Consider the following 11,095-nt stretch of genomic DNA (forward strand, 5'->3'; position numbering starts at 1 on the left):
TAAATTGGCTATATATTATTTGAAGCTAGTAACTAACTATACGTACACTTGAAACTTTTCAAGTTGCATGTGAAAATAGTCCGGGCGATTGATTGATAGTCTCTTCAATTTAAATGTGGAAGTCATTGAACTGAAAGATTCAAATTTCTACTCGGGAAGTTTTCAATGTGTACTTTTGTCGTAAAAAGGTACATAAACGTATTTACTTTTATGGAGCATCTGCATTTTGTTGCAAAATCATATTACTTGTGTGGTACTAGTACCCAGCTCATAGTTCACCGTGTAGAGCATCCAAAATTCGATGTATATATGTTGCAATTTCTCTAGTCGGTAAACAAGTTTAGCATTCAGGTACCTAGTTCATATCCATGCTACAAAGTCATCTCAGACATCATCTTGCAAATGGCAATTAGAGCGCAAAGCAGCAAATCACAACATGAGAAGAGGTAAACCAGCATCTCTTCATGCCAACCTTGCAGGGCAAAGTATGGGAATTAATCCCGATCATAACAGAACATCCAGTGTCATCAAAATATAAGATCCAGTTTCATGGTAATTCATAGCATACCCTGCATAATTAAGTACTTAGTACCAGGCTTCAACCGATTGGTGCCTTACTCTTCTGGTGTATACAACACCCAAGCTGGCCTAGCGTGAACATCATCATCACGATAGAAGTAGATCTTCACATCGGTCTCAGGGGTAGCGAGGCTAAGAAGCTCCTTGCATAAATCATCGCTGACAGTAAGATCAAGATGAAGATGCATGGTGAATGTCTTCAGAATTGCTGCCCATCCAAAACGTCGCTTCAAGAAGGCCAATTCATGCTCTGATCCTCTGAATCCACTGATTTCCACTTCCTGGAGAGAATCCAAGAAGAGGTCCTCTGTTTTCCAGGCTTGTGGCCGATTACAGATGCAACTTGCAGAACAACGAGCATCTGCCTGGAGTATAGGTGAAAGAATAGTAATTAGACAGTCAAACCAGCCGAAAGTATGGTACAGCTATTGTACAAGAACAATAGAATGAGAGACGTGGTTTGAGGCAAAACAATTGAGGCGACAAGACTTCCATTCATAGAAAATAACAGTACCCTGTACAGTTTATAAATGAAATCAAACAAATCCAAAAACTGCAAAAGGGATGCACTTGACAATCAATTCGTTTGTCTTAAACAAAGAGAGATAGACTGTATTCATGATTCTTTGAGCATTCCCCTCATCATACTACATCACATTCATGCCTAAAGTTATATTTATCCAGATCGCTAACTAAGCACCATCTTCATCAACATGAAGATCATTCGTTAATAGTTCCTGAACAATGTTCAGTCAGTAAAGTCTAACATTAACAGTTACCAGGCACCCAAAAAGAACTACAACACTTCACAATTTTGGAAATACACATCAAATTGAGCAAAAATATGTTTGGATCCTTTAGCATTTACCTCTTCTACATAAATTACATAGCAAAGTATCACCTCAAATAGTCAAAACTCATATCACCATTAGCAGTGGCTATTCAAGTACAGGAATTACTGGGCGTGCTATACATGTATTAGCAATACATATGACAGAGCAATACTAGTTATCAGCTAATAGTGTAGATTGAAAATTTTACCTGGTGTCCCTGGAACCAGGTAGACAAAACACTGATCCTCTCCTCAGAGTCCTGACCATTAGAAGATCAAGCCATCATGCAAAAGTTAAAATACTTCCATCAATTCCCCACAACCAAAGTACAATATTAAAAAGTATGTACTTACCTTGAGGCCTCCACGTAATGCAAGCTTCAGCTTTCTTATACCAGTGGACATCCTGAGCAAATGGAAAACACACTGCCCAAAAGCGTGCCCTCTTTTTGACAACTCCAGGGACATGACCTCAATTGCTGGCAGCATGGTTATGGCTTCCATCAAATACTGACTGCGGCCCATCTGCACATTCACAAATAAGGAGCCACAATAAACAATATGAAAAACAGTACCACCTTGAATTAAAAATAAGTTGTTTTGTTACAGTTGACAAATTTATTACTATAGCTTAATGCCCGTGCGTTGCACGGATAACAGATGATAGTGGGTGGTTGAAGTTTGATCAAAGTCGCGTTGTTCTTGACAATTAATCTTCTTTATATTTGCGGGATATATATTTCTAAGCAGATAAGCCTTAAAAAAATGAGAGAACTATAGGAATATACCCGTGCGTTGATATGTGAAGAAAATGTGTGGAGTTGAAATATATTGCCCCCTTCATAAAACATGAGCTGAAAATTGTGAAGATATGGAGAAATTAACTCATCCTCTGTGTAACAAAACCAAATAGGCAAATTTTGCTACAGGACATCGTGACTTCACGGTTTTAATTAGCTGTGGGACACTACACGAGTAACTTTTTGGGATGTAAAAGTTGGATATTTGTTAGTGCAGGGGTGGAAAAAAAGCTCAGGCTCGTGAGCTCAACTCGGGCTTGGCTCGAGCTTGGTTGGCTTGGCTCAGCACGTAAGCCAAATAAGCCAAGCCCAAGCCTCCTTTTCAGCTCATTGCTGAAATGAGCCGAGCTAGCTCGCGAGCCGCTTGCTTTGGCTTGCGAGCCTAGGCCATCATGTGTTTATATCGATTATTTTACTTTTTGTGGCGTTATTATTTGTCAAATTGAAATTTATCATTAAGATTTTGAAGAATTGAATATATAAACTTATTTAAATTTTACATGTTAAATGATTTATTCTTGATTTTTTAATAATTACAAAATATATATGAAGAGGTGTTTCAACAGGAAGGCTTGCAAGACAGCTCGAGCTGGCTCGAGCCAGAAAACGAGCCGAGGCGAGCTCAAGTTTTAGCTTGTTTCCCTAACTGAGCTGAGCCAAGCCAAGCCTAGTTTGTTGCGAGCCACTGCAAGCCGCGCCATCCTTCCGCCGTCCTCATGGAAAGGAAGCACGCTGACGGTGTACTTGGACTGGTTGCAGTCGGGCTGGTACACAAGGCATGGGAGCCGCCGATGTAGATCGCGACGTAGCGGATCAGGGTGCCGGGGTCCCGAGGATGGCCGCGCACGCCCTTCTCGCCCCCATGGGCACCAGTTGTTGGGCGGCGCATGGCCACAGAGCACGATGAGGCCGAGGACAAAGGGTGCGGAGTGGCGGTGGCCACGGTATAGCAGTGTGATTTCCCGGAACCACTGCATGTTGTCCACGTCACGCTTGGGGTAGGTGACGTCGACGAGGGCGAGGTCATCATCGTCGTAGCCGATGCAGAGGACAACCTCCCTTCTGGTCGCCGGCGCCGGATCTGTAGTCGCACATCGACACACAATGATTTCACATCACAAGAACACATCTCACATCAACAAATGAACTCTCACATCACAAGAACACATCTCACAGCAACAAATGAACTCCAAGAACGCATCTCACAAATAACAAAGAATCACAAATAACAAAGAGAGGAGGGGGAGAGATAGATCCGCCGGTCGCCGACGCCATCGCCTCACCTCCACACCGGCCGCTGACGCATGCCGCCGCTCCGCTGGGCACCCATGCCTCCCCTCCGCCAGATCTGCAAGGGGAGGGAGGGGAGGGGTTGCGCGCTGCCGGATCCGCCGCCCCCCTCCGCCGGATCTGCAAGGGGGAGGAGGGGAGGGGGTGCGTGCCGCCGGATCCGCCGCCCCCTCCGCCGGATCCGCAAGGGGAGAGAGGGGAGGGGCCGCCGTGGTCGCCCGCTGCCGCATGCTCTCGCTGCCCTTCTTCCCACCCGCAGTTGAGGGAGGGGCCGCGCGCCGCCGCATGCTGTCGCACCGCCGGCCGGCCGGGAGAGGGGAAAAGAGGAGAGTGGGAGGAGAGGAGAGGAGTGGAGTGGGAGAGGGAGGTGGGAGGAGAGGAGCGGGCGGAGGGGGAGATGTGTGCGGGCGCGGTTAAAAGCGGTGGGCCCGTGCAGGTGAAAATTCGGGTGCGGTTGGCTTAAGTCGCCCACGGGCGACAGCCCGGCGCCTGTCCCCCTATTTTTCCATGCGGTTCTACTTACGGACCGCATGTAAACAAAAGTGGGTGGCGTCCAAGAAAATATATCATGTAGCAGTGTCGCGGATCGAAAATAGTTTTGCATATTTACTCATAGTCTCTAGTGGTCATGCATGCTTTCTCGATCTGTCAACTCAAAATTATACGTGGACTCACGTGGAGACAGGTCATGTGACATGTGGATGATAGCGCGAATACTCTAATTTGGCTTATCTCGTGGAAACTTTTTTTTTCAATCGATATTTTTTTGTCTCAAACAAATATTTTGTATTTACTGAAACTTCAAGTGATTTTGATGTCAACAATATAAGTAATAAAGAAAAATCATCATTAGTTGTGAAGTACTCTTACGTGTATCTAAAAAAACTTTTTTTCAGCGAAAATCAATAGCACAATAAAGAAAGGAACTTTGACCGGTCGTAGTTTTTTTTTAATGAAAAAACTGAAGCTCGTACCTCATTACCGAGGAGGTTGCCAGCTCCAAGAGGTCTTCTGCTCAAAGAGCTCTAGGCTCCTCTATCCCAGTCTCTGTGTCTCTCTCCCTTCTCACTCGTTCGGTCGTTCCCCATTCACATCGCACGCCGTCATCCAGGCATCCAGCGCCTCCACCAGCGTGCGCCCTCACATCCTCCCATACTCAGCCCTTGTGCCTCCTCCCTGTAGTAGCGGCGCCTCCTTCCGCCTACCGGCTGCAGCAGCGGCCAGCGGCGCCTCCTCTCCTTGATGCGGCAAAAGATGGAGAAGCGCGACAGCGAGAAGATGAAGAAGCGCAGTGGCTGACTGGGGGCAACGGCAAGGCCTCCTCATGCAACGGTTCCAAGCCGTTGATGCTGCTCGTGCGGATCCACCACCGACGCCTGGATCCCGTCGTCTCTTCGTCTCCCTCTCGCGCGGATCAGCCGTCGGCGGCGACAGGAGGGGCGGATCCGGCGACCTCTTCCCCTCCCGCACAGATCCCGTCATCTCTCCACCCTCCTCTCGCGCGGATCCGCCGTTGGCGGCGATGGGAGGGGTGGATCCAGCGACCTCTTCCCTTCCCGCATGGATCCGTCATCTCTTCGCCCACACGCTCACGCGGGTCCATGGATTTGGAGGTGCGTGGTGAGGGGGTGGACCGTGCGCACTGGGCTGCGTCCGAGCCGCCGATGGTCGTCTCCTCCTCCCCATTGCCTCGCCGAGCCGGCCAATGCTTGATTTTTTTTTTTTTGCAGTTTTTTCCTTTTTTTTTGGCCCCGGTGATTTAATTTTTGGGATGGTTTTGCTTTATTGTTGTTGGATTTGTGATTCAGTTTCTTTCGTTTCCGTGCATTAGTTCTGGGCTTCTACGCGCGTACGGGACGGGAGCGATGCGGTCTCTCGATCTCGCGTGTACTAATGAACCAAAATTTTGGGAGGAGATCGTACACGGACGAGTGAAAAAAATTGCACATACGGACGAAAAATACTAATACTAATTTTGGTGACGATTGGAAAAATACTAATCTTTTAATTAGTTAAGATCTTCTATCAGGGTCTTCATACAAGCCTACTGCATATCTTGTCATTTGGATAATCAACATGGTCTTGTAAACACGGGAAAAGACAAAAGGTGAAACTTTCAAAAGTTTGGCCAAATGTATGTTTGGAATGTCAAATATTCAAGACTGGAGGGATTATCTACTAAAAGGTAATATCAGATTATGGGCGTCAAACTATAATTTTAATTTTAATTTTTACCATGCATAGTGAAATGTACAAACTATAATACTTCGTAAATGCAACTGATAGAAAACTGGATTTTTCAAGCTAACAATTGAAACATGGTTAATAAACATGCGAGTCCCAATGATGATAATTTAGAGAAGAGCCTCAAGAAGCTGACAGCTACAAGACTTGAGCACAGCAAGACAAATGGGAGTTTTACATAGGCAGAACAGCATCAAATATCTGCAGTGTCTTACTCTATATTCCACCATTCATGCATAGAACCAAAACTGAGCCCACTTCCTGTTTGTGGGACAGACTACTCAAATTCTAGTCTTCTTTGGCTAAATCTGGTTGATCAATACCGTTCCTCAGTATCTCATATGTTCAGTACCAGTGCGATAGCAGATCCAGGACCTCCAAAATGCTATTTTTCACATCACCAAGGGCAATTGTTTCAATACATAAAAGATAAATATCTAACACATTTCACCAGGGCAGCTGTGTCAATACTTATGAAGGTATATATCTGAATGAAGTCCATGCACACTATGACTAGAGTCTACCAAACAAATATTTCAATCTCTATGTTTTATTCAATGACATTCATGCCAGATTTAGGGAAAATGTGCAGTTACCTCTGGATAGTCAAGTTCTAGCTGAAGAATGGATACCGTCTCAAATCGCCGCAAGAGCATTACTGAATTCATGTGATCAGTGCAGCGAGAGAGTCCATACACTGTAATTGGGTAACCAGCTTCCGGAGGCGTTTAACGCCGCCAAATTGGACCGTGGTAGGATCATACGCATCAACCCAGATGAGATCCTCCAGCGCGGGCGTGAAGACCGCGGCATATGGTTGATCCCGAACAAGGGAATGGGACCTGTACGTCCTCCAGTAGAAGCAATGGCGCACATCAAGAACCCGAAGCAGCGGCGCCACGATCATGAGCCGCCCCATCCCGCCATGGAGGTCGCTCAGCTCGATGTGGAGGAGGGACTCCGAGAAGATGGTCAGGTTATACAGATCCTGGGAGTCGTGGACTTGGAGCTTTTGCAGGACGGGGCACCTCTTCGAGGAGACGACGGCGCCGAGATCGCAGCGGCCGGTGAAGCGGACGTCGCGGAAGGCGAGCGCGGTGAGCTGCGCGAACACGCCGGATTTGGGCAGCGAGACGCCGAGGAGGCCGAGGATTAGCCAGAGCTCGGTGGCCTTCTCGAAGCAGGGGAGCTTGACGACGCCGGGGCGCCTCACCGGCGCCGGCCCGTCATCCTCCTCCGGCGCGTCGTCCCACCGCGGCCAGATGCAGAAGCTGAGTTCGCCGGCGACGCGCGGCGCGGCGAGCCGGAGCGCGGCCGTCGACGCCGCCGGGTCGTCCGCGTCGGTGGAGACCTCGAGGCGGCGGAGGGCCGGGGCCGCGTGGGCGGCGAGGCTGACGTCCATCCTGAACCGGAGCTCCGGGAGGGTGGCCCAGACGTGGCGCCAGCGGCGGGCCAGGACGCTGGTGCGCGCGGCGGCCTCGGCGGAGCGGAGGCGGAGGAGGATGAGGTGGAGGACGTCGTTGGGGAGCGCGCTGAGGCGGTCGCCGCCGTCCATCGCCGGAGCTCAGGCGAAGCGGGCGACGCTAGGGTTTTGAGGAGAGAGAGGGTTTGGGAAGCGACGCGAGCGAAAAGAGTGGAGTGGAGTGGAGTGGAGTGTGTGGGGGATAAAATTGGGGGGAATTAAAGAATGGAATGGAATGGAAGCCTAGAAGGATGCACCCCTGTGGCCTGTGGATATTTGACGTTTGGACTTCCCAATGCCAAATTATTTTTTTTATCACATTTGCATTTAGGAGGAGATCAACGGACTTACGGACGCGCTAGGAAAGAATATCCAATTGAGCCACTCACAACTATGGTCGTGTGTGTGGGAGAGTTAAGCTCCCCAAACAATTCAACTTTTGATTTAGACTAGAAGTATAAGGGGGCGCCACGCCGCGCACAGCTGCGCACGCAAGTATGCTTAACAGCTTAATCAAAACAAACTCTAAACACGTAGCGGATGACTATGTAAACAAAATAAGCTTCAATTTTAAAAATGTATTGAAATAAATAGATAGTGTAATACAATAGCAAATTATTGGAGTAATTTATTATTTCTCAAAACTAATGAAAAGCTCAATCTTATAAACAAAACATAATGTAAAAATTGCCCAAGTGGTCATGACTACAAATTGCCAACTTGCCAATTGATTGCGATAAAAAAGAACTTTTTGAGTTTTTGTACATTAAACCTACCTGACTTCCGTTGTTTGGAATGGTTTGTAATGGTGAAATAGATGTCCTTTGGAATGGTTTGTAATGGTGAAATATATGTCCTGAAATTTTCTTCAAGCATATGTACCAATCTTTTAGTGTAACTTTAGAGCTATAATGAGATCCCAATGGAACAATCACAGCTGCTACATTGTCCGTTGTCCCTATCTATAAAAAAAGGTCAACTACATAATCCGCCAAATTCTGTTGTGTTACTGCAAAGGATCCTAATTCTTGCTTAACACCAAGTTTCACGTACAACATCAGATCACAGACATCCTGCATAGTCATTTTCTCAAATGCGCCATCAGAGGAGGCAACAATAAGAAAGGTATCATTTGGTAATAGAGATTCCCACTTCATAACAGCAACAGCTGAACAGCACATCAACATCAGGCAGATCAACCCTCAGTTACAGCAGAACCAGGAATGCAGCTCTTCCTGACAAAAGAGTGCATAATTAGCTGAGAAAGGAATTGTGTTAGATCGTTGGGCGTAATTAGCTTACTGTGGGATCTGAATGACGTAGTTAATATCCTGGAAATAAATGGTTCCATGTGAGATAAAGATCAGATGAAAAAAAAGAGAAAGAAACAACTCGGCTTGAAGAATTCTTGAGAACGACCCACCAGTGTAGGAACTCCTAGGATGTCCATGCTAGAGTCCTCAAATTTGGGAATAAGGAATATTCATAGAATATTCCTTATTCCTAACCATGACTCCATGAAATAGAAGTCCAAGTCGTTTTTATACCTGAAACTAAAAAAAAATTCATAGAATCAACTATTATATGAAGCACTGATGACATGTTTGCCTGGTCACATCAAGTTTTTCTTTTATCGAAGTAGAAAGAGAACTTTTTAGTCGAACAGTAAGGAAATTCTTATGTCTAACAGCTATAAGGGCAAAACAAAAAACTACTTTTGCATGGTGCATCTAGAGATTGTTAGGCTCAAATACATGATCAAAGCAGCACTGTGTTTACAACACTTATTTTATAAGCACTGTTCAGCATTGATCAAAAGACACACACAGCGCTCTAGAGTCTAGTTGGTCCAAGTAACAAAAAAATCATCCCAAATAAGTACAGAATAGAAATCTAGAAAAGGTACTGGACAAGAGACAAAGTAATTGCTAGTGCTACATTTTCAATGGCCCATGATTTCAAAATACAAAGATGCATAGCAGACCTTAAAGTTGAAGAAGGATGTAGCATCATCAAATAAACTAAGGATGTTAGGCATAGCAATCTAAATAAGTACATTTACTTAACCATCCTGTGTACCTATAAATATATATTACTCCAGAACTCTTATTAACAGCAGCAGTTCGACAAAAACAATTGCGAAATCAGTTTACTGATATCTCTCGCTATGGTTGACAAATTAGAAAATAAACTCAGCATTATTGAAATACATATTAAAGAGGACAATAGGACAAAACTTTGTTGTATAGTACCAAATTGCTGGAAGTCATGATCTTACCTGAATTCCCTGATTCATCAGCTCATCTGAATTTACTAATATGTAGACCAACAAATCTGTAAACAGAAGCACTGGTCTGAACAAAAAAACATGTCATCATAAACTCTCATGCAGATAACACGCCAAATGAGCTTTCAGAATTCATACCAAATAAGAAGCATTGATAGCAGAGAGAACCCGAGCTGTCGGTGGCTATCGTCAGCGGTGGCCAAATCCACTGAAACTATGTCAGATTTATAGAACAACTCACCTGTCCATACAAATCAATCATCTTATAGAAGTCCATGACCAGAAAGCACAAGTTCTAAAAGGCAGCATACTTAAGAGAACAAGATAGCCAACAAGAAATTGGCAAGAACCGCTGTCCAGAGCCTAGAAACCGACGATGACAATCGCCGAGAATTCATCAAGAACTCGTCAAGAACCAAGAACTGAGCCATGATCGGTAGGGCGGCAACGCTGCCATCTCAAGAATCCAGAGCAGGCTTGGCGGGCGGTGGCAACGGCGGCATAACCCACCCGTTGCAGACGAGGCAGCGCGGCGAGATGGTGTGCCACCGGTGGACGCAGTCGTGATGGAAGGCGCAGCTACATCCGGGGAGGACGCGCACGCCGCACGGCGTGCCCGGCCTCCATGCCGTCGAGGCAGATAGGACAGAGCTGCTTCTCCTCCTCGCCATCCCCGACCACCGCTGCGCAGATCCCGCCGAGCATCCTCAGCTCCTCCTCCAGTCAGCAAACACAGCGGAAGGAAACCCATAGGAGAAGAAACCCAAAGAAACAGCCACAACTTGTGAGGGAAAGAAGAGACTAAACCGAGGAAGAAACACTACTCCCCAAATCCACCGAATCGACTCAACTCCACCAAATCATGGCCCCCGCCGGCGACCGCCACACGGAACGAACCCGTCCGACCATGAGGAGGGGAGTGGAGCGGCAACAACAGGACTGGCGGAGGCGAGGGCAGGCGGCTGCCGACGCATGGGGAAGGTCGGAGGAGAGGGGCGGCGTGGGGGGGGGGGTACGTTGCTGACCCGATGCTGAAAGGAAAAAAGGCGGGTCGCAGGGAAGAAGAAAGACGAAGGGGCTGCGTACCTAGCAGCACGCTCGTCGAATCGACCACCCATCGGCAGGAACGACGCCGACGTGGCCTCGTACTGCAGCCGCCGCCACCGACAAACTCCGCTTCGCCTCCGTGCTGACTCGAGGTTCGCTAACTCCTCCACGCCGCCGACCTCCTCCACGCCGAAGTCCACCTCCCCCGATTTGCACGAGGTGGGGATGGAGGCAGGAGACATCACTGGGGAGGAGGAGGTGCGGGAGGGCGAGCGGCGGCGCGGATGGGTCGGCGACGGAGGCGGATTTGAGGGAAGGGCCGTGGTGGTGGTGCTTAGGGGGACGTGGCGAGGACGGAGGAAGGCGGTCAATGACGGCGGCGACGGAGAGAGGGCTCACGCCACGGCGTGGCGAGGGAGGGGGGTGGGGAGGCGGAGGACGAAGGCGGCGACAGGGGGAGGCCGCACCACGGCGACGACGGCGGCCGGGCGGCAGCCCCAGGCCGGCGGCGGCGCGGGGCGCAGTGGGGAGGAAGTGGGGAACGGGAAACGATT

At 47.9% G+C, this 11,095-nt stretch overlaps 1 protein-coding gene and 1 long non-coding RNA gene across 6 annotated transcripts; both read right to left on the reverse strand.

Annotated features, from left to right (window-relative positions):
* Window positions 1–439: 439 nt before the first annotated feature.
* On the reverse strand, window positions 440–7,400 carry LOC4342763 (F-box/LRR-repeat protein 25). 4 transcript variants are annotated; one of them, XM_015791789.3, is made up of 5 exons: window positions 6,342–7,400; window positions 2,200–2,265; window positions 1,766–1,936; window positions 1,621–1,671; window positions 440–944 (listed from the first exon to the last, which is right to left on the reverse strand). In XM_015791789.3, exon 1 carries the CDS (start codon window positions 7,298–7,300, stop codon window positions 6,410–6,412), a length of 891 nt encoding a protein of 296 aa, XP_015647275.2. In that variant the 5' UTR covers window positions 7,301–7,400; the 3' UTR covers window positions 440–944; window positions 1,621–1,671; window positions 1,766–1,936; window positions 2,200–2,265; window positions 6,342–6,409. The 4 variants fall into 4 exon arrangements, with proteins under 4 accessions (XP_015647275.2, XP_066168683.1, XP_015647272.1 ...); XM_066312586.1 differs by lacking the exon at window positions 2,200–2,265; XM_015791786.2 differs by lacking the exons at window positions 440–944; window positions 1,621–1,671; window positions 1,766–1,936; window positions 2,200–2,265 and adding an exon at window positions 3,220–3,292.
* A 684-nt stretch (window positions 7,401–8,084) lies between these two features.
* Window positions 8,085–11,095, reverse strand: LOC136357359 (uncharacterized). Of its 2 annotated transcripts, none has more exons than XR_010742671.1 (6): window positions 10,581–11,095; window positions 9,633–9,735; window positions 9,486–9,561; window positions 8,631–8,760; window positions 8,510–8,538; window positions 8,085–8,442 (listed from the first exon to the last, which is right to left on the reverse strand). It is a non-coding gene; the product is annotated as an uncharacterized lncRNA (long non-coding RNA). The 2 variants fall into 2 exon arrangements; XR_010742672.1 differs by having other exon boundaries at window positions 9,806–11,095.

The sequence above is a fragment of the Oryza sativa genome, chromosome 7 (assembly GCF_034140825.1).
Source record: "Oryza sativa Japonica Group chromosome 7, ASM3414082v1".
In the NCBI taxonomy this organism is placed as follows: Eukaryota; Viridiplantae; Streptophyta; class Magnoliopsida; order Poales; family Poaceae; genus Oryza; species Oryza sativa.